This window comes from Ixodes scapularis, unplaced genomic scaffold, assembly GCF_016920785.2.
Source record: "Ixodes scapularis isolate PalLabHiFi unplaced genomic scaffold, ASM1692078v2 PGA_scaffold8__174_contigs__length_109621045, whole genome shotgun sequence".
In the NCBI taxonomy this organism is placed as follows: Eukaryota; Metazoa; Arthropoda; class Arachnida; order Ixodida; family Ixodidae; genus Ixodes; species Ixodes scapularis.
In genome coordinates this window covers 102,029,091-102,051,346 of record NW_024609883.1, presented here as the reverse complement: position 1 = coordinate 102,051,346, position 22,256 = coordinate 102,029,091, and the positions used below count along the sequence as shown (strand labels likewise).

At 47.0% G+C, this 22,256-nt stretch overlaps 2 protein-coding genes across 2 annotated transcripts; both read left to right on the top strand.

Annotated features, from left to right (window-relative positions):
- Window positions 1-3,358: 3,358 nt before the first annotated feature.
- LOC8031393 (proteasome subunit beta type-2) lies at window positions 3,359-21,758 on the top strand. Its single transcript, XM_029967009.3, has 5 exons — window positions 3,359-3,606; window positions 10,558-10,680; window positions 10,904-10,974; window positions 12,807-12,972; window positions 21,530-21,758. Exons 1-5 carry the CDS (start codon window positions 3,516-3,518, stop codon window positions 21,685-21,687), a joined length of 609 nt encoding a protein of 202 aa, XP_029822869.1. The 5' UTR covers window positions 3,359-3,515; the 3' UTR covers window positions 21,688-21,758.
- Window positions 4,548-9,295, top strand: LOC115308878 (F-box/LRR-repeat protein 20). Its single transcript, XM_040210672.2, has one exon. The coding sequence runs from the start codon at window positions 4,778-4,780 to the stop codon at window positions 6,158-6,160; it is 1,383 nt and encodes a 460-aa protein (XP_040066606.1). The 5' UTR covers window positions 4,548-4,777; the 3' UTR covers window positions 6,161-9,295.
- Window positions 21,759-22,256: the final 498 nt, after the last annotated feature.

Below are 22,256 nucleotides of genomic sequence, written 5' to 3'. Positions count from 1 at the left end.
AGCGTCTTAGGAAAAGTGATATCGCGTGAAAAGGCATTCTCTGTTGTGGTGGAAATCTTAACCCGCGTGCAATATGCCATATTTTTGAGAGGGGAGCACGGGGATCAAATGACGCACAGGTTCCCCTCCATTTCTTTTGTCCGAGTTTATCTAAATGACGGCGAATATGTTTTTGTGTGCGCCTGTCTTCCCTAATGTCAGCTTGTAGTTTAGTTCGACGTGCGCGTCGCTCAGCCCTTCGGCGAATAGCTCGAAGTTTTTCATACTCTGAATCTACAACAGTTCGTGAGGCCGAAAGATTGACTGTCCTGGTTGCTTCTGTTGCTGATTGATTCATGACTGAAACAAACTCTTCGTAGGTCGTTGTCATATGTATGCGCTGTTCGACACTCTCCCGAAAGCATGTCCAGTCTATATATGAGGTTCGATCATGTCTGGCTCTATCAGCTTGGAAGCCGCGTACTGTGATGTAGGTAGGGATGTGGTCACTACCATGACTCTCTACGTCAACAAACCAGGAATTTCGAGTTACGAGTTCGCGTGACATGAAGGCAATATCTAAACAACTGCTACAGTGACTGCCTCGGATGAATGTAGGAGAACCGTCGTTTAGAAGACATAGGTCATGAGAATCTGCCAGCTCAAGTAGTTCACGACCCCGACGTGTAGTTCTTACACTACCCCAAGCTATATTATGGGCGTTGAAGTCGCCAACAACCAAAACTGGCGAGTTACATTGTTGAATAATATCATGAAGTCGCGTAGCATCAAAATTGCAAGCTGGAGCTATATAGGCAGCGATTACAGTAAAAGTTAGTTTGCCCTTGCGAACAGTAACGCCGACGTACTCATTGTCTTGATGTGATGTGATATTATGGGAAACATATGTCAAGTCTTTTCGTAAGGCAAGGAGAACCCGACTGGCGTTAGAGGGACGAGCTGATTGAAATACTTCGTAACCTGAAAGCCGGAAGTCTGATGCTACACGCGATTCGCTAATAGCTAAAATTGGGAACTTATGTTTGAATGTGAATTGTCGGAAGTCTGAAAGGCGGGCACTAAGCCCTCTCGCGTTCCATTGAAAAACGGTCGCTCCTTTGACTCTTTCATCAAATGAGGAATCATCCAGTACCCTGGTGTGAACTTCCGGTCATTGCAATAACTGCCGGTTCGAATGCCATGATTCTCTGCAAGATGTCTTTGAATGTGCATGGCGGCAGTTGGGTCGTGAGACCTCGAAGGACGGAGAATATAATGCGTATGATGTCACCTATTGTCATTGCGCCAAAGACAGAGGGAACCTGTTGCTGGCGAGGCAGGACTACAGCGGAGGTTTTGCTGTGTGGGCGCGTACCTGCAGTGCTAGGAGGTACGCCTGATGCGTTGAGCTCTCCTGAAGCGGGTGCGGGGTCACGAGGGGGCCATTGGTTGGCCATAAGGGTGGATTTCGCAGCAGATCGAGACTTCTTGCCTTTACCCTTGGGGGGTGAGTCCTTGATGTTTAACGCAGGGGACACCGTGTCAATTGTGTTGCTTGAAGGTCGGCGGTGGATGATTCAAGAGGAGGCCAGGGGCCTTGAGGGACCTCTGCCTCATTTGTTGACGGCGCAACTTTCGGGCCATGGACGAATCTCTTGGTTCTTGCAAGAGCCGTCAGCCGCGCTTTACAATTGACGTAGCTTGCTGGGTGATCTCCGCCGCAGTTGGCGCACTTGAATGGTGCTTCGCCCTTGCAGTCTTTGGTGGAATGTTGCTGGGCGCATTTCTTGCATTTTGCGGCACCTTTGCAATATTTAGCGACATGACCAAGTGCTTGGCAGTTGTAGCATCTGGTTGGAGCTTCAATAAACTCTGTTACGTCATGTTTTGTAAATCCGAGATTTACTCGGACTGGGCGGTCTGTATTTGGGCGAAAGGTCAGGACTACACGGTCTGTTGGTTGCGCAGCTTCTCCGGACTTTCCTTGACGTCGATATAAGCGGCGGGCTGCAATAACTCCGTCTTGTTGCAGAAATGATGTTATGTCGGCATCGGTATGCCAAAGAGGCACTCCCTTGACAAGACCACCATTCTGTAGGTAAGTCCTCGGCACTGTGGCTTTGATGGGAACCCCACCGAGAAGGCGAAGTTTCAGGAGTCGGTCGACTGTGGTGGTTTCAGCAACCTCCACCATAAGGCCACCTCTATTTGTGAAGCGATGTCGCAAAATGGCTGCAGCTGCTGCTTCGTTCACCTCGGTACTCAAGGTCAGTGGATTTTGTCGCTGCAGACGATGCTCCTCATTGACCGGTGTAAGGAGTACAGGGATACCTGTTGTTCTTTGTCGGCGATGTGAGGCAAGAACGAAGCCCTCTAGGTCACCTTCAATTAAGTCTTCCTCCATTGAGTCACCCGGTGGTGCTTGCAGTTTGGCAGGAGTCGCCAGCAAGTCCGCAGGCTCACCGTCCCCGTCGTTGCGACGTTTTCCAAGGGTCGAGTGTCCAGTCTGAGTGTCTTGAGCTGCATTGTATGTGTGGTCCCTCCTAGCAGGAGTCTGCTGGGAGCACGAAGGAAGGTTGGTCGCTGATTCCAGTACGTTTGCACCGGGTTGGAAGGTCATGTCATGTGCCGGGTTACTCGAAGTAACCCGCGCTGCTGTAAATTGCAGCCGGTGGTTCGTAGTTGCGACTGATGACTAAAATAATCGAAAATGCCCAGAGCAAGGAAAAGTGCGTCCGATCAGTTCGGTGCACGCGCTCCCCATCAGCGTATTTTGTGGTCACAAAAAATTTCGTTTTCTTTCATAGCGTTTTTTATAAAAAGAAAAAAAAAAATCCCGAATTTGGCTCCAATAAATTGACAAATCGTAATTATGATTATTATTTTTTCTTTGTGTATGGCACCATGTTTTATTAAAACGATGTACACGCCGCGACGGCCTTGGCATGCTACGATACTGGAACAGGTACGAGGTATTTCTTAATAATTCGGAATCTTTTTTCAAATTTGTTGAATCCTTAAAGTAAATATTCGACGTTCATTGTAACCAAGCTCTAAGTCAAACAAGTTTCATCAGGGTAAAAGTGTACCAAGGTTTGATATATTCGATTAAATGAAATCGAAATGTGTCTGTAAAAAAAAGACCGAACCAAAAACTTGTTGGGCACTGTATTAGTTTCGGTTTCGAAACGCGAGGGCTGCCAACTCGGGAGGGGTCGCTAGTAGCCGTTGGTACAGTAACCGAACGCTATCAAGCATAAAAATATAACGCGCACAAACTTAGCGTATAACTTTACACAAGTTATAAAACAGTGCTATAAAATTATAAAAAACTTAATTGTAAAAGTGATTTTATTTTGAGGCTCATTTGACTTTTGTTGCTTCCGGTTCCGGTAGCAAAACGACGAAACACACTGATCAGTGACGAAACACTACTCTTCGCTGTGCGGTGTGCGGGTTGTCTTCTCGGCAAGTGAACAGTGATATTTTCCGGATAAAGCAGAGAGGATTTCGAATCCACGCCCTTTTCGTTAGAGATGGAGTGTCTAATGGGAGTCGTCTTCAAGGACTTTGCACTTCTGGCGGCCGACAAAACGTCCGGGTACAGCATTATTGTACTGAAGCACGGTGAGTTTGCTGTTTTGAAGCCAATCTTCAAATGCTTTCCGTGGCCCCTTGTAGGACGATTCTTGGTGCTCTAATCGTTCTGGAATGTAGCCGCTAAACTGGTGTTTCAAAGCGTTTGACCTATTCACCACTTATGCGATCGCAATGACTTGAAATTTCGAATCTACCGGTTTGCCGCTGGGGTATCTCCTGTGGTTTGCACTCGTTTCTAGGGGTTTTTGTTGGCGCATGTGTGAGGAAAGCCTAGCGTCCCCGCGATCTCAAGAACTAAGGCGTTTATTTAGCAACCGCGGTGATAAATATCACCTTTCCTATGAAATGCCTGATCAATGAGTTTCGACAATGAAGAAAGATGCGGAAACTACGTTTGCGCCCGAGGCGCACCCTCTTGGAACTGCGGTGTGGGAGGGTTTTATCGTGTTACTCTGGGTAACTCTGACAATGCTCTTTGGTAGGGTTGGAGGTGTGTGTGACGTCATAGTATAATTTTGTTGGGATGCGTGTAGAGGTGTTCGAGTTGGCAGGGAACTATTGAACGCACTCGTAGTGAATGAAATATAGTGAGGCGACTTACTCCTCTACTATCTGAATTTGTTCGCAGGATGATCGCAAAATTCAGGGAAGTCGTCGTGAAGTGAGGAAACTCGTGTCTTAAAATAATATACGTTATTTTATTGGTGAGGAATGTATTTTCTGTAACGAATTTAATTTATATTAAAATTCGTTTCGACCAAGTGGGGTTTCTCTCGAGCCATGATTTGAGGTCAATATATAAAATACGTATACAAAAACAATTATTGTCATGAGTTAAAGAGAAAACAGGTACATTAATCTCAATATTTTTAATATTTTGAATACGTTCAGGAATTTCTAATTGCTTTCTTTTTTATAGTTCGGTGCGCTGCACTATCAGCGTTTCTAGAAGCGTTGTTTCCGTTTGCCGCGCACCTGGTGGTTGGCGCCGTAGCGATTCCATTTGTTTGGCGTGGACGCGTTTCTGGCGTGACGCAGCAGTAATCTTGGCCGTCTGTCGCCGCCACAAACATGGCGATGTGTTGACGACAAGCGGTGTCGTCGAACCCAACGTTGTCGAACCTTCGCGGCGGTGGTGGGGGGAAAAAGCGAGACGTCCCCTTCCACACAAAAGAAGTCTCGGGCGACCAGCGGGCCGATGCGAGCCTTGGTGAGCGAACTGCGCCGCGCTATGCACCTGCCGCACAACAAAGCTCGGCTGCCGGACCCGAAGGCGGGCGGCGACGCCAACAACGTCGTCGTGAGCGCCGAGTCGGACGCTCTGATCGACAGGAAGCTCCCCAAGGAGCTCCTGCTCAAGATCTTCTCGTTTCTCGACGTCGTGTCGCTATGCCGGAGTGCCCAGGTCTCCAAAGCATGGAACGTGCTGGCTCTGGACGGCAGCAACTGGCAAGAGATCGACTTGTTCGAGTTCCAGCGCGACGTCGAGGGTCCCGTCGTTCAGAACATAGCGATGCGGTGTGGCGGCTTCCTACGCCAGCTCGGCCTCCGGGGCTGTCAGAGCGTCGGCGACGTGGCCATGCAGGCGTTCGCGATCCGCTGTCGCAACATCGAGGCATTGACGCTAAGCGGCTGTCGTCGCATCTCGGACGCGACGCTAGAGAGCATCAGCGCCAACTGCGGCAAACTGGCGCGCCTCGACGTCAGCTCATGCTCCCAGCTCACCGACCGGGCTCTACGGGCACTTGCCAGGGGCTGCCCCCTCCTAGACACCCTGGACATCTCCTGGTGCTCCCAGGTCACCCCAGAGGGCGTTCGAGTGGTCGCTCGCGGGTGCCCCAGGCTCAAGTCTTTCGTGGCGAAGGGCTGTCCTGGCGTCAACGACGCAGCCGTCGAGGCGCTTGCCCAGAACTGCAGGGGCCTGAGGGCTGTCAACCTGCTCGAGTGTGGCAACGTCACGGACAGGGGGGTTGCGGAGCTGGCGGCACGCTGCCCCGACCTTGCATACGTCTGCCTCTCCAACTGTGGACAGGTGACAGACGCTTCGCTGTACGCCATCGCCCAGTACTGCCACGGGCTCAAGACCCTAGAGGTGGCCTGCTGCTCGAGGCTGACGGATGCGGGCTTCCAGTCGCTGGCACGCGCATGTCCGCAGCTGGAACGTATGGACCTGGAGGAGTGCTTGCACATCACGGACAGCACGCTTAGCCACCTGGCGGGCTTCTGCCCGCGGCTCGAGCGCCTCAGCTTGTCCCACTGCGAGCTGCTGACGGACGAAGGCATCCGGCACCTCTCCGTAGGCCTGGAGCGACTAACCGTGCTCGAGCTGGACAACTGCCCGTCCGTCTCGGAGGCCTCGCTGGAGCACCTGGTCAGGTGTCCCGCACTCAAGAGGGTGGACCTCTACGACTGTCAGCTGATCACCAGGGAGGCGGTGGGCAAGTTCAACACGCGCAAGCCTGGGCTGAGGATCCACACATACTTCCCACCACTGGCGCAGCCTGCCAGCGCTCCGGACGAGAACGGCGTCGCAGGCGTGGCCGGACAGCCCCGGTACTGTCGGTGTTGCGTGCTCCTCTGAACTCACGCTCAAGTGTTTGGGCTGCTGCAACTGTGACGTTGCGAGCGTGCCCATAACGACTCGTCTTTGCTCGTCCCATCTGCGAGGCTGGGTTTAGTGCCTGGCACGAGCGGGGCTTGTCCGGTCTCCTCTGGGCAGGGCCCATCTCTTGTACTGGTTCTTCCGTCAAAGTGTGGTCATAACAATCTCTATGCTCGAGCCTGTGTGCGACAATTGATGAGTCCTTATCTCGGTTCGTCGCGGAGTATGTGGTTTGCCGATTTGTCTTGCGGTTTGCCGGTGCGTCGCAAATGCCTGTTGGAAAGTGTAAGGTTGGCCTCCAGTTGCATTGTTTTGTGTTTTATTACCGATCAAATGCCCTGTGGTTTGGAATTCTTTTCTGTGTGTAGGTTCTTCCTGAAGGTGAATTAGATTGTCCTCCTGCCGTACAGAAGGTCTGACACCTTTGTTTTGTGCGTTTAGAAGAGGTGTTGCCGTCTGACCAAATGCCGTTAAGCCAAAACTTGGGTGATTTCAGTGTTTTCTAGTTGTCGAGCTTGCGCTCTGGTCTGTCGGATATCCTCCCACTGATGTTGACGGGGTGGTTAACTTCAGTTTTTTCCCGGTAACAATAATGTTTCCTTCTGTATGATAAAAAAAATTGTGCAGTCATTTTGCTCACAGCAGTTGCCCAAACTGTCGTTATTTGTTGTTCTCCATCACAAATAGCTGCCTAACTGTCGCTTTCGGTACGGCAGGAACCAGTGCTACACTAATTCCCCTAGCCTACAAATAATGCCTTGCACCTCTATGTTTTGGTGTAACAGTGCAGTGAGTTGTTTTGACTTCAAAGTCTTTAGCATCTGCTCGACGGTAATCGATGGTAGTTGCATTGAGTGAGCTGCAGCACACGCAGCTGACAGTGTGGCCATGGCTTGCTTGTATTTTCACTAGGGTGACTCACTGATAAGCTTGCTCTAGAGATCTGGCAGTTTGGCCCGTGCTAAGATAAGTCTCAGTCTGCCGTTTTTGTCATGTGTGGCGATTCTTTCCCGTGCTCCGTTACATTTCTTTATCCAAGCATTTGGTTTCATTCAGATGGGGACGGGGAGAGTTTCGAAAACAGCTGGGCAGACTCGACTTTTTCGGATGCCTTTTAACATTCTTGTTTGTTCCTTAGTCAAGCTCACACCAATTTGACAGTGCTGTTTTTGTGCCCTGATGTGATACCACATGTTCTGACGCGTTGGCTCTTTGGGAGGGGGCGATTCTGCGTGGAGCAGCGAAGGACCAAAGATGGGGGAGGCGATGCAGCCTTCCGGCGAGGAAGCATTTCGTGCCTCTTTTTCGACAGTAGACTCCGTCCATTCAGAGTATCCGTGGCCTTGGCTCGACGTCGCCTTATTGTCGAGCGGTTTGTTGTGGTTGCCGCCTTTGGGCGCAAAGTGAGCGTAAGTGCCTTGCTTGGCGGGCTGTGGCGGCAGAGCATCCTAGCCCGTAGTTGACCGATTCCACCGATATTTCTGAAAAGAAATGCACACCCGGTGAGTGCAATTAAAAGCAAATTTTTTCTCTTTCCCCCCAGCATTCAAGTGTTACATGTTCTGATACCTTTTTTGTCGCGTTCATTCTGATTAACACCCGCAGCATAAAGTAGGTTCTACACTACCCTGGATATTACCTTGGCCGGTGCACTGTGATGTTACGAGTACAGATGTGTAACTTGCTCACTGACGATTTTGGCTAGCACGACCTAGATTGCCATTACCTTTTACCTCAGAGTTTAGCGGCGGTGTAAGCATTATTTGATCCGCAGTCGGCCAGTTCAAGGTATGTTGCTTCCACGCAATCCCTGGAAGTGCGTCGAGTAAGTTATCCTCCAGGCTGTCAAGTGCAGCTCTGCGGACGCAGTAAAGATATAACTGCTATTCTTAGTGGAAGGTACCAGTGGTCTCGTGCATAATAATGAAGGTTAATTAGAGTCCGTTATGGTAGGCTCGAGTGGCGTTCTGGAAAGATTCTCGGGGAGTGGAGTTTCGTGTGAGCACGTCTTTGGCTCGCTGCCAAGTTGGCGACCTTAACGGCAGGTTTCCTCGTTTCTAAAGGCTGGCTCGCACATTTGCGTTTCAGTGCGCTTGAGCATGTTGCATTCCCCTTTAACCGCTTAACACGCCTGCACACCGACACCATCTATCTGGTTAACCCGGAACACTTTCGCCGTGCGTATCTAAACGAAAGGTTTTACTTTATTTGCAATATCAAAATCGTTGCACCATCTACAAGTAATAGTCGCTTATAACGTAGCAATGATAGAAATATACATGCAGGTCGGATGTATTCTGGGGCTAGTCAATAGATGGCGTCGGCATGTTGAGCGGTAACGAGAAAATGCAGCACACTCGAGGCACTTGAATGCAACTGCGTGCACCAGGCTTAGCACGTCCATGTACAGACGACGACCAGCGGTGGGCTCCGCAAGGTGGGTCTTCGGTTCTGTGATTGTGCATCGTATCAACAAGAGTGTTGTTGTCAGCGGTCATTTTAATTGTGGAAGGTTCTTGCATAGTCTAGGACGTTCTTCGTACGTGGGAGACTCTCCATTGTGGAGACTGGTGTCATGTATGAAGTCGACACAACAGTTCGAAGTGCCTGTTGACGTGTCTCAATTAAGCCGTTCTCCTTTTCGGAGCATATTTTAGGGACTGGTCTGGACGTACGTTTGTGGAGTCTCCTGTTCTGGAAAGCGTTTTTGGTGCAATGTTGGGGGAGTGTAGTGCATTTTTCTCTAAAAGTTGGTTTATGCAGAGTTTGATGAAATTCCAGATTTGGGGGGAGGGGGGGGGGGGGGGGGATTCTGAGCCATGCAGGCAGATTGGGTTTTAGATACATACAGCCATCAGCCAGCTCCATTTTTTCTTTAAACTAACACAACTCTATTTGGCAGGGACCTTGTCATGGAAAAACAAGCCTGGATAGTCTAGTAGTTTTGGGTCGATCTTGAAGGTTCTGAAACGGATTCTGTGACACTTTTGTGTCTACTTCTCCCTAGCACATGGTGTTCCAACTGTGTGCCTCTCTGTCTATGTGTGCGCACCATCTTTGAAGGCGTTCCGAACGGTGACTTCAGCGTTGAATAAATGCTTTGTTTTGTCCTTTCGAGGGAGCAAGCTTTTCTTCGTTTATCAAAATGTGGTTGTAGCCTTCGAACGTTCACTACCTTGCACAGGTGTTGCTACTGTTTCTTTCTAGCGTTGTGCCAGGGGTTCATTTGTACTTCTCTATGACGTGCAGTTCCTCAAACAATCCTTGCTCTTAGGAACTGTGAACAATATCGGAAGGTGTAAAATATCTTAAAATACAGGCCTACAATTTCTACATTTGTGGTGTTCTTTCTTTTTTATATGAATTGGGCACAAATATTCGTAGTTTTTTCCTGGTAACCTTGTCTAGAACTGGCTCAATAAATCTATATCTGCAACTTTGTCCGAGCAGTTGAAATGGGTCGCACAAGATGTTAAAGTGCACAATGAAGGGAGGCCTTTTGCCGTTTGGCCACCGTACATAAAAATAAGACATTATTTAATCGATCGCACACTTATGATGGTTATTATTTTAAAAATTGTGCGTCGAAGAATGCAAACAAGTTGAAGGTTGAAGGCCGTGTTGTCATTAGCAGTATTAAAACTGAGATAACAGTTGAGTTTCAGGTCTTTGACAGCCAAGTCGTAAAGACGAGACCTGCTAAAAGATGTGCATGTTCAAGGGCCTACTCTCACTACTGTCGACATGTTATCATAAACACCGAAGCTGGGGTTGCATCGAGACAGTCCGAATCGCGGTCATCATTTTCTCGTCGAATAACACCATAGCTGCAGCGGCCATTTCCCATTTTTAATGTGTCTGCCGACCAAAACCAGCCTTTGCCACACTTACGGTCATAGTCATTGTCAGACCGAGAATCGTAGGGAGGAGTTTCGGTTGTTCCACCTCTACCTTAATGTTCCCGCCTTCGATAACGCTTCGGCGTGTCGCGAGCCTCGAGTGTGCGCATGCAGCCGAAGCATGGTGGAAGGCAACGAGAGCGTGCTGGAGGCCGGGCATTCTAAAGAAACGTCCTGCCCTTCTCACCTTAATGGGGACTATATAATGAAACTGCACTTTTGCGAGCCACGTGCCAGAAGGTTGACTGCTTGGTTTGCGGGTACCCAGGTGGCACAAAATGTTTGACCAAGTTGCTCGCAACACTGGCCATCTCGCCGAAAAGATTGCCAGAGACGACCAACACGAGGGCAGCCTAGTCCGGCATTTTTTTGCGTTCCTAATTTTAGGCTAGGTGGAGCGAACTACTGCTTGTTGTAAAGGGTACAGCCATTAATATCCGTCCATCCCGTTGCTGACCCCAAAACGGCCTTTTCCAGATGAGGACAAGATCCACAAGCTGAGCGACAACCTGCTGATGGCGGTCTGCGGGGAAGCCGGAGACACCGTACAGTTTGCGGAGTTTATTGCCAAGAACATTCAACTCTACAAGATGCGGAACGGTCGGTCACTGTTTTTTTGCTTTATCTTCCGGAAGTCTGGGTCCTCCCCTTTTTAGAACCAGCCGTAACATCCTGCCGAGCTATTACGGTGGATTCTGAGAGTCGTTTTTGGATCCTTTTATAAAAAAGTGTTGAAAAGACAAAAATTGTCGTCGTCTTGAAATCGAATCCCCAGATACTTAATTGTCAATCGACGTCTCTTGACCGGCGTTGTCTCTCGCAGGCTACGAGCTGTCTCCCACTGCGGCAGCCAACTTCACTCGGCGTAACCTCGCCGACTACCTTCGTAGCAGGGTGAGTTCCACTTCCCAGGTTTGTCCCGGCACGCCTTGGGTGGATTTTGATAAAGTTAAAAGAGGTGTGAAGGGATGTCGAGGCAGGACACGTTTTCTGCAGTCGCAGCATTTGCCGTACCAGACGGGGAGGTTCTTACGTGGTTGCGGTTTGCTTTGGCACATCTTTTTCTTTTGCCAGGGGGGAAAAGCTTCCCTCCATTTGCGTCCTTGGATGGGGGCTTAGGGTGTGCTCGTCACGTGGGTCCATACAGCCTCTCGCACACTGTGTCGGCTGTTGTCAAGGCGTTCACTGTTGTCGGTCCGCATCGTCCCAAAAATGAGGAGGGGGAAGAGACGACGGTGGGGAGGCAAGGAGGAAAGCTTTGCTGTCTGTGTGATGGATGTCCAAACCGAAAACGGACGCCTGCACTGCAACTTTCACGTTTCTTTTGAAACAGTTTTTTTTTTTTTTTGCATCATTTACAAAAGTTGTTTGGGTTGCCTTTGAGGAGTATAATTACAAGTAAAAGTTACTGTTGATTCTTCGTGTGGGCCTGCGAGGAATTGCCACTTTGAGATGTGGCAGAAAGTTCCCTGCCAACATTGAAGCTTTCCTTGTGTTATAGCTTGGTCTGCTTATCACTGCATTAGGCAACTACGAAGATGGGCATTGTTGTCTTCAATTCACCATTAAAACCGTTATCACGAGGTTTCATTGCGGTGTGCGAGGATTGGCCATGCACATTCAATGCATCTATGTTTGCTTTGTGGGAACAATGTTCCACAGTGTGAGTAGAACGGTTTTGCGCAGTTTGTGGCACTGCAGATCCCTAGGCCAACAGGGACGAACATGTTTTTTTTATATTTTTCGATGCTATTGTCTGTTTTTCTCCCGTTTTCTTGCAAAAAGATTAACCTCCCTTTCTTTTTTCGAGCATTTTGGAATTTATCGTAGAAAACTGGTCATTTGCTGCAGTTAGAGCTCTTTTGCACTAAATGTGTGCCTCCTACCATAGATAATTTGAAATAATGTCTGCTATAGTAAGGCCAGATTGGTTTTGTCGCATAAAAGCCCTTAGTCATAATTTTTATTTATATCCTGACCTTACCGTAATATTCGAATGGTAGTCCATTTAAAATCAAAGGCAAATCAAGTGAAAATAAAAGACAAGCTAACTCAATGCGCAATTTAGAAAACAACATTTGAAAAAATGCTGTTTTTAGGGTTTGTTATCGGCAAAGGCTCGTGATCGCAGGGAGGGGCGACGAACCGAAGACGACTGTCCTCCCACCCAGCAGTGTTCGCTTATCTCTCGCCATGGCTGAGTAAGACCATTTTTGCCGAGGTCACCATTGGCCAGGGCTTTACAATTACTAGAAGAGGTGCTTTTGAAAAAATAGAATATCATGCCAAAAATGGGGTTGCGTTATCTTTCACGGGTGGGGCACCTCTCGAGGTGTTGCGGTAGGTCTGCATCTTATACACAGTCCATGTTCTTGGTTTTATGACATTGCCAGCTACCATAGCCCCATTCCCGACTACCCTGCCATAGTTTGTGCACCCAGAGCATTCCGGTCTTGCCAACTCTTGCGCCCTAAAACCCGAGTCGGTCGTTTTCGTCTTTGAGCGCGTCGGAGTATAGCCCTTTAAGCCGTGGTCACACTGCCAGTACATAGTGCAGAAGACCGTCTGCAGATATGTTCAGAGCAAGCATGCCTGAGGCGTGTCCCCGGATGATCTCGCCTGCAGCAAGTGCCGCGTCTTTTGTACGACGCGCGAGCAGTGTGGCTGCAGCTTCGTGCTTCCCTCCAGACCTTCCCGTGACGTCTGCTCGTTGCAACTCGTTGCAGACGCCATACTCGGTGAACCTCTTGCTCGCCGGCTTCGACAAGCAAGCCGCACAGCCAGAGCTGTTCTACATGGACTACCTGGCAACCATGGCAAAGGTGCCGTACGGAGCCCATGGCTACGGTGCATTCTTCCTCATCTCTGTCTTGGACAGATACTACAGGGAAGGTGCGTGGTCCACGGACGTTCCGTGCATCAATGGGTGTTATTCGAATGGGACGTTGGACGCCATCGCTGTCTAAACTTCCGTACCAAGCGGCGATACCGCTCCTGTGCCATATTGCTCAAAAGGCTATTTCCTGCACCACCTCGATGAAAATGCGCCAAAATTGGGCCAGATTGCATGAGTGACCCAAAAGGTTTAAGGTACGGACGGGCCTTTGATAGGTTTTAGAAGGTTTAAAATAAGCAATGCGCCGTAAGTTACATCAACAGTTGTGTCAACTCTTTTAATATGAGGAATACCTGTTTTCTAATTCTTCACGTTGGATTTCTATGAAAGGTAAATTTTTCGTGGTTATGCCTGTGAAGACCAACATTACAAAGTGGCGTAAACTGTCTACAGCAAATGAAAAAAAAAAACTTGGTAGGTAGGAGATTTGCGAATTGTAAAATTCTCTTAACTAAATTTAGGTGATCATAAGGTTTTAAAACTGCATGCTCAGAAGTACGTTGGAAAATGATATAAAGGTGCTCAAAGAAGCTTCAAATTTCCCATATATGTGCTCCAAAGTGCTCCAACAGCCATTTTGAGGTGCCTCAGAGTGCTCCAAAATTCGTTTTCGGGTGCTCCAAATCACTATATTGCAGTAGCATCAGCAGTACCAAGGGATCTTAGACTTTTCAGTCTCAAGGAGCGCCCAAGCTCCTTGAGACTGAAAAGTCTTCGAGACTCAAGGAGCTTGGGCGCTCCTTGAGTCTCAAGGACAGAGGGACCCCTCCTGGTCTCAGCATTAGCGCAACAGGGTATTTCCACGTCAGATCGTCCAATGACCGTGTGGGCCATATTTTTATATTCTTGTGAGAAATATATGTGAAAGCCATGTTCTGGGGAGGAATATTCAGCTGTATGTGAATGCCGTAGCTAAATGTTTCCCAGAGATCGAAAATTGAGACGCTCGATGCGTGTGCATTGCCCAGATTTCACTATGGTAATTAGCACAGACACACAAAGCAGGCACGTAGTTAAAAAAAATGTTCATTTATTTTATTGACAATTTACAACATGCATGCCAAATATTAAAAATTACATTGATATATATTGGTTTCAAAAAATTACGGAGCACATAAAAAAATTCTGAGACCCTTTCACAAATTATTTACCAACACAATTTTATGCAAAACGACGCCAAATATACCAGAATGTGCATCTTGAAATACAGCTTACGAATATGTAAAAATATTTGCTTAGCCGTCATTGTAGTTCTGTTATTAATGCAAAAAATAATTTCTTTAAAAGTAGCAAAATTGCTCATCAAATTTAAAAAACTCCCATCTATTTTTTTTTAATTCTCCTTAATTTTTTAAAGTAACTTGTACTAACTTGTGATGACAAAATATTAAGTAGCATACGACCTCAAATCAAGAAAAGCAACAACAAACCTTCGCTCAAATTGAGCTAGGTCGTCTCCGTTATAGGGGCTTTGCCGCATGACTTTGGCTCCAAAGAGATATTCTCTAGAACCGAGAAAGTGTGTTCAGCGGTGCTGCTCTATTGCAGAGTGTAGAAAGTCGTCATAACTTAAAACCATGGGACTAGGAAGAATAAAGAAACGGACAACGCAACACAAAATTTCAAGAACAGCTGAGTTTATTCCACCAGACCAAAAACAACAAAAGATCAAGACATGGCTTGACAGGCTAAATCCCTACAACAACCAGACATGGCTTGACAGGCTAAATCCCTACAACACTAGACACACCTCCGGCAACAAGCGTCCGCCACCGAGCACCGGCAAAAGTAATCTCCGCCAAGACTACAAGGACTGACCAACCGACTAATCTCAGGGTGTCATATTATGCTGTTTCCCAACCAGCTCGCTTGCGTGCAGGCAGTTGCGAACAGTGTGAATAGAAGATTGCCTTGAAACTCAAGCATGCACACAAGGAAGGGCAGTCACTGTGTAAACAAAGTGAGGGAAGTCTTTGACACAATTCTCTCCAAATGCTAACGTGAGAGTTTCTGAATGTCTCTCTCCAGGCTCCAAATATTTGGTTAGCGTGGTGAAACCAAAACAGAAAAAAAACATCCTTGTAGTTACCAACTTCTATCTGTATTCCTTGTACGTTACGTTACACGTCGATACTTTGAAATGGTAAGCCGATCTTGTTTGTTTTCCACCTAACAATGTTGAACATTCATATAGCGACCCCCCAGATACGACTACTCTCGTTTGGTTATGCAGTGACTGACTTTCCTTGTCTGCGCGCTTGAGTTGCAAGGCAACATGCCATTCATACTGTTGTTGTTATTACTGGGTGTGCATTGGCGGCTGTGCAAATTACCATACCGAAATCTCGGCAATGTTCACGCCTCAAGGTTCCCAATTTTATATCTCTGGGAAAAATTCCGCTACGGCATTCACATATTGACTGTTCCCCCAAGAACATGGTTTTCACATGTATTTATTACAGAAATATCGAAAATATGATAAGGACAGTCATTGTAAAAAACTGACGTAGAAACACCCGACAGAGCGATGCAGGAGCCTACAGACCTTGTAGCCATAATGCGCACTCGGCGCCAAACCTGTATAGAGCGTGGGAGCGGTGTACTCCGGACTGCGCGTGCGACATCAGAGGCTTGAGATAGCGCGCCTCTGTGCATGCATGCCAACATTTGTGCTGACCCTTCTGCAGACTCTGCCAACTGCTTCCAGGCTGCAAAATCAAAATGGCGGCCCATGCGCAGCCGCCTCCTCATTGTCTCGCTTTCTTTTGAGAGGAATTTAGCCGCTGAACTCGAGTACTTGTTTGTGTCGAGGATCGCGAGCCTGAAGGCGGCTCAAGGCGGTCCTATCCGCTGCTGAGTCTACGTGCCACGTCACGTGCTTCAGCATGAACACTTGAAATTATTTTGTTTTGAGATTTTTCATACATCACACTTTTTTAATTCTTGCTCTAAATCGAAGGCAACTGAATTAAAATATTTGCAAGAAAACCCAAGCGTCTTGTGACAAGCTATATATTTAGAGATTCCTTCAGACATCAAATATTAAATCGGTAGTATCGTTATGAGCTTGGTGGTTCTGGCACAAGGGGCAGGAAGCTTTAAAAGAACACTACCGTAATGTCCTGAGTCATCACCATCCCCAAGGGCAAATATTGATTTAAAAAAAAAAAACGCAGAGTGATCACCCACCCCTACAAATACACTAACACTGACTCCATAATTCGCGAAGATTCATTCTAACCGAGTGAAGCGGCTGCGGACCTTACGCTTGGAGGATGTCCGTGAAAAAGTAAAACGGAGGAGGGAGAGACACTTCGTTTTGTTTACGCATTTCCTTCCCGATTTCTGCGACCCTGAAGTCTGAGGTCATGCGGGCGAAAGGAAAGCGATGAAGGATAATAGACAAAAACTTTGTTTTGCTTACAAAGTTCATTGGGACCAAAAAAAAAAATAGTTTGAAAGAAAACACAAGCAGTAACCCATTCAGGGATGGCAAGGTCAGCAAACACCCTATATTCTAGAATGTAATCACGGAGTGTTAGGTCGAAGTTCGTCTCCACCGAAATAAGGTCACCACGAACCCGCTTCCCCAGAACGTCGCGACTGCAGTTGGTACGGTTGTACAATGTTTGAGACAAAGCCAACATGTAAATGAAGATTTTCTGGAATGCCGCACAGAGACGTTTGTGAAGTGTCCCATTTCAAACTCTGTGTTCCTGATGCTGTCCACGCCATGCAGCAATGCCGCCTAGACCCGCGTTGATAGCATGTCGCGAATGGACGCACACGTGTATCCACCAAACAAGAAAGTTGCACAAGAGCCTACTCCTTGTGATTGACAAAACACACAACTTGGCCCAACGCCAAAGTATTTGCCAACACGATCACCAACTTTCCCGCTTCCCCCAGCATAACTCTTTGTCGCTTCTTTCGCCCGTTCGCTCGCTCTTTGCGCCTGGTTGGTTTTTTTATTTTCTTGGGGACTTTTTTTAAAATCTAAGAATGAGAGTATAGCGGCGTTAGAAGCGTGCTTTCACGGAACAAACATTCACGCTGTATGCCGATCGACAATGTTCATCATACGTATGCAAGGAATGGACTTTGCCATAGTAAAGCATTCTTTCATGAGAATTTCTTGCATGAAACAACGAAACCAATTTGAGTTTTGAGTTTAATGCATCTCTTGTGCAGCCATGCTAGGTATGTGCAAAAAAAGGTGCATTTTTTTTTAGCTTTTTCTAAGCTTTCTGTGCTTCACCTCCGAGACATTGCCCATCCCACTTTTTATGAATTTCAGGAGGCAGGGCGGTGGGCGATGACCTGAGATATTACAATAAACCTAGGGGAAATACATTTTTTTTTCCTACCTGGTTAGGACTGGCATGTCCTGGCATGTCTCAAAATAAATGTTTGTCAAAAGAATGAAAGCCATAACGCCGAATTAGAGCGCAGCTCTTGAGGGGGAGGAGGGGAGGGTACTGAGGGGGGGGGGGGGTTCTCATTTGAACCCGTTCGCATTTCTACATTCTTGTTTTCTCCTTCTCATTTCAACCCAGCGCAAAACAACTTTCGCTTTTCTCCCTTTCTCACTTAAACCGTTCTCAAAACAAACTTTCAGGTTTTGACCATTCTCAAAATGACTTTTCTCGTTTTAACTTCTCCTTTCAAGCTATCTCAAAACATACTTCTTGGTTTTGACTATTCTCAAAATGACTTTTCTCATTTTAATTTTACTCATTTCAAACTTAGCGAAACCATACTTTATTGTTCTGACCATACTCCAAACGACTTTTCTGATTTTAACCCTGTACATGATCAGGCTACGGAAAAGCAATAGTTTCAGCATACACTCACGGGAAACCGGAATAAAGGAACCAATGACATTATGAAGTCCAGGCACCTGAAGCTTTATTGTTCCTTGAAATGCATCTTGGAGAATGATAACTAGAGGTCATGCCAAAATATGGCATGACGGACGACACATAGACAAATATACAGTAATCGTAGATCTGTACGACCACTGCGACACCGGTTGTAAATAATTGAATATCCGCACAGGGCATATCAGATGAGCATAATTTGCATCCGATGATTCTCGACTGAAATGAAGAAAAAAATACTGTGCCAGGTAAGAAAGCCCTCAAGCCACGCAACGTCCGCACCCGCACATTTCGAAGAAAACGCCACAGCTCCCAACGCTTGTCTGGATCCCAACACGTCATGGCGTGCACCCCCCCCTGCATTAGAGCAATGAAGAGCACCCAGCGTAGACATGCTCGTATGCAAGAATACTCGTATTCTCGACGAGACCACCGAACCTGAATTAATCCAACATCATGATCTTGGAATTTTTCTGCGGTGCTTACAAGCAATAACACACAACAAGCACAACGATCTATCCGCTCCACACGACAACTTAACAACATCAAGAGCACCAGAGGAGAAATGAAGTACCGAAACTGCGCTAGCGCTTTTGAAACTATGCCGCCATGTGACCAGGTAGCTACGCCAACAGACTCGGGGCGGCACGCAGGCATAAGAAAAATTTTTATGTGCTATACACGAGAGGGAGCCACTTTGCAGTATCTATGTGCCACCTTCGCTTCATCTCAACCTTCATCCTCCACTGTTCCTCCTTTTTATACCTCACTGCCCTTTGTTTTGAGCACATTGTTCAACTACGGTGTTCAAACGAGAACGGGTTCAAATGAGAAAGGGTTGAAACGTGAAAAGTTAAAACGTGAAGTGCGTTTTATGAATGGGTTCAAACGAGAAGAGTTCAAATCAGAGTGGGTTCAAAAGGGACGGGTGTAAATGAGCAAGGGTTGAAACGAGAAAGGTTAAAACACGGAGGGCGTTTTGCGAATGGGTTCAAACGAGAAAGGTTTAAATCAGAATGGGTTGTTTCGAGATACACCCCTGAGGGGAGAGTAAACCCCTCGTCCCTCCTCATCCTGTCTGCTATTCCTCCCTCTGAGCGGCGTTGCCTCACGAGGGTCATGTGACCTCACGGGGGTCATGTGACGTCACCGGGGTCACATGACGACGTCATCAGTGACGTCATGCGTCCCATAATTCACCGCGTGGTTACGGTGACGTTGCTCAAACCGGACACGGGTGCCTAAGAGCTGCGCTGTAAAGCCAAATTTTTTTTTTTTTACCCAATATTTACTCTACAATACAAATTTTTCGATTTGCGGGTGAAACCGAAACTGTACCTCTGTGGGATGATGATGATAGTGTTTGTACCCAACTTGTGTGCGCACTGAGGCCGAGTGAACTCGGAGTGCACGCAAGCTGGGTACAAACTCTATTATCATCATCCCACAGGGGTAGAGTTTTGATTTTGCCTTCAAATCTAAAAATTTGCATTGTAACCTAAATATTGGGCAAACAAATTTTTTTTTTATTACTAACTTTTATTTTGAGACTTTGATGTCCTATCTAGGTATAAAATTTTTTTTTTCCTAGGTAGAGTGTTTCTTTAAAAAAAAATGCCTGAAAAGAAAAGGACATTTTTTTAACAGTCTGGTTGGGACACGCATGTCAAAAAATAAATTTGACGCAAAACTTTTTTTAAAGCAATATTGACATCGAGAAATTTATTTGAAATTCTGCACGCGAAGTTCATGATGTCACGGGTCATCCCGGAATGACCATCAGAATACGTGACTGCTCTGAAAAAAAAAAAAAAATTGTTTTCCGTAAAATTAATTTTTTGACACGCGTGTCCCAACCAGACTGTTAAAAACATTATTTTTTCTTTTCAGGGGCCTTTTAAGGAACGGAGTAATTTTAGTATCCGATCCATCTTCATTGCCGTGGAATCGCAAGCTGCGGTTGTGTTCTCATTGTGAAATATCGAGAGTGCAGAGATTGCAAGCACTTGGGGGGAATTAGTAGCGGTGAGGAAGCATTACACGCCAACAAGAACATGCGTAGCTACCCCCGCATGCCAGGAGTGGTTTCGCGTGAATTCAGTGACTAAATTTCTCTCGGAAGAACACGCGATAATGCTTAGCCGGCGGCACACGGGCCGCCACGCCGAGCACCTTGATTTCACAGCCTAGAGGCACTAAGCGCTCCTCTGGCGCTTGGTGGAGTTTGCAAATGGGTCAGCACAAACATTGGCACCTGCCTACCACTGCACAATCGCGCCGCATGCTCAGAGGCATGCTATTTCGGACCCAGTGTCTGTCACCAGACATACCTGTCTAGAGCGCTCCCGCGCTCTTGATGGGTTTGATGCTGAGTGTACAGTATGTAAGCTAAGGCTTTTAAGGCACTTTAGACGGCCCGCAGAGTTCAATTTCTCGATGTATCGCGCTGCAATTACGACAGCGGTGCAAGCAGGTGGGGGAAGTTTCCACTGAAAAAAAAAACTCAAGGAATGAACTTCACTGCATGCGTAGGGATAAGTGCTGCCTGCATATGGCGTATGCCGCGTCAAGGGGGAAGCCCCTGCTGATTTGGGTTCTTTTGTGGGATCGTCTGCTATCATAACCCGAATCGTCCGGCCACCCTCGTAAAGAGCTGGATATCCTGACTTCTCCAAGTACCGCCATTGTTTGATCGTGCTGCGGGTGCTCCTACTGGATGCCGGCGATCTGTCGCCATTTTTGGCTCGTGACATATCCCACAGCCAGACACGCATGCTTTTATAGGTCTGTTGTGGCTGCCGGTTACGCGCTGCAGTTTGCGAGCACACTCCTATTGATCTACAGATAGATGGCGACGCCACGTCACCATCCTACTTTAGCGGCTACACTACATTAGCAGCTACACTACATTAGCGGCTACACTACATTAGCGGCTACACTACATTAGCGGCTACACTCTGCCTTTTTTGGCTCAAGTGCGTCCCAGCATGCACCAGCTTGGCTGTACTTTGAAACTTAATTAAATCTATCCAGCGCTTCAGTCCCTCGTTGCGGCGTACACCATCTGTCGGCAGCACTTATCCCTAAGCATGCAGCGGCTGCAAAGTGGTGGCGTAGATTGCCCCAGGTTTCTGTATTTCCTTTTTATTTTCTTTCTTTGAAACGAGGTAACTTCATTTTTTAATTTTTTCGCTGTAAACTTCCACTATCTAGTAAATCGCAACGCGATACGCCGAGAAACCGATTTTTGCGGGCCGTCTAGAGTGCCTTATTAAAATCGTTAGATTACATGCTGTAAAGTACAAGACACCGTTGGTGTGAACATGCCTTCGAAAAGGTACTGGTGGGCATCCAAAATCTTACAAACGCTTTCCACTGCTATTGCAGTTTTAATGACACTTCAGTATTGAGAAAAAACAAAAAAGGCTTTGGCTCTTTCACTCTAGCAGTGTTGCACAGTGTACATACTAAGGAATGTCTGGCACAGTCGTGGATCAATGAATGACTTAGATCCTCTAAAATAGCGCTTAAACTGGATGACGACCGAGGACATTTGGGAGCCCAGGAGTCCCTAGGATCCTTAGAACTGTTTAAGAGCCCGTGATAACTTTTGGTGTTCCGTGTACAAGCAACGTTTGGAGTTGACCGCTTTATTTATTTTTTTCTTTTGCAGACATGAATGAGGAGGAAGCTGTGGACCTCCTCAAGAAGTGTGTTTTCGAGGTTCAGAAGCGGTTCTTGGTCAACCTGCCAGCATTCAAGGTTCAGGTGGTGGACAAGAATGGCATTCGCACTTTGAAGGACATCTCCGTTCTGCCTGAGGGCCAGTAGTGATATAGTCTCCTTTTTTTTTTTTTCGTCTCGACTATCTTTAAGGCTACAATAAAAGCTTTTTTTTAATATGCTTCTGTGTTTGATTATTGCATTTTTTGGGCGGTGACACGGATCCGTGCTGTAGATGAGAAATTACTTTCATAGTGCTCTGACTCTCATCTACGGTGTGAACTGGCGCTGCCATATCTCCAGTGCCTGCCGCTGCCGACTTCTCACCCTCCAAACAGTTAGTCTGGTGATGCAATGCTCCGTATTTTATTTGCATATTCCAAAGTCGTAATTAAATTGTGTGGTTTATATAAAAATAAATTGGCTTCCACCTGAAATGGAGAGCAACTCGTGCTCTCTAGGTGACTGGTAGCCGCCGAAAAATCATTAGGATATCAAAACTGATTTAATGGCTTCGTTCAATTTACCTGCACCTCCTGCAGCGGTGCAGAAGTGCAGGTAAATCGAATGAAGACTGGAGCACACAGGACCACGTTCCCACAATTCGTTGCGCGCGCCCTTTTGGTATGTTTGCAGAAGGTAGATAAGCGTGCCTGAATAAACAATAAAAAAAAAAA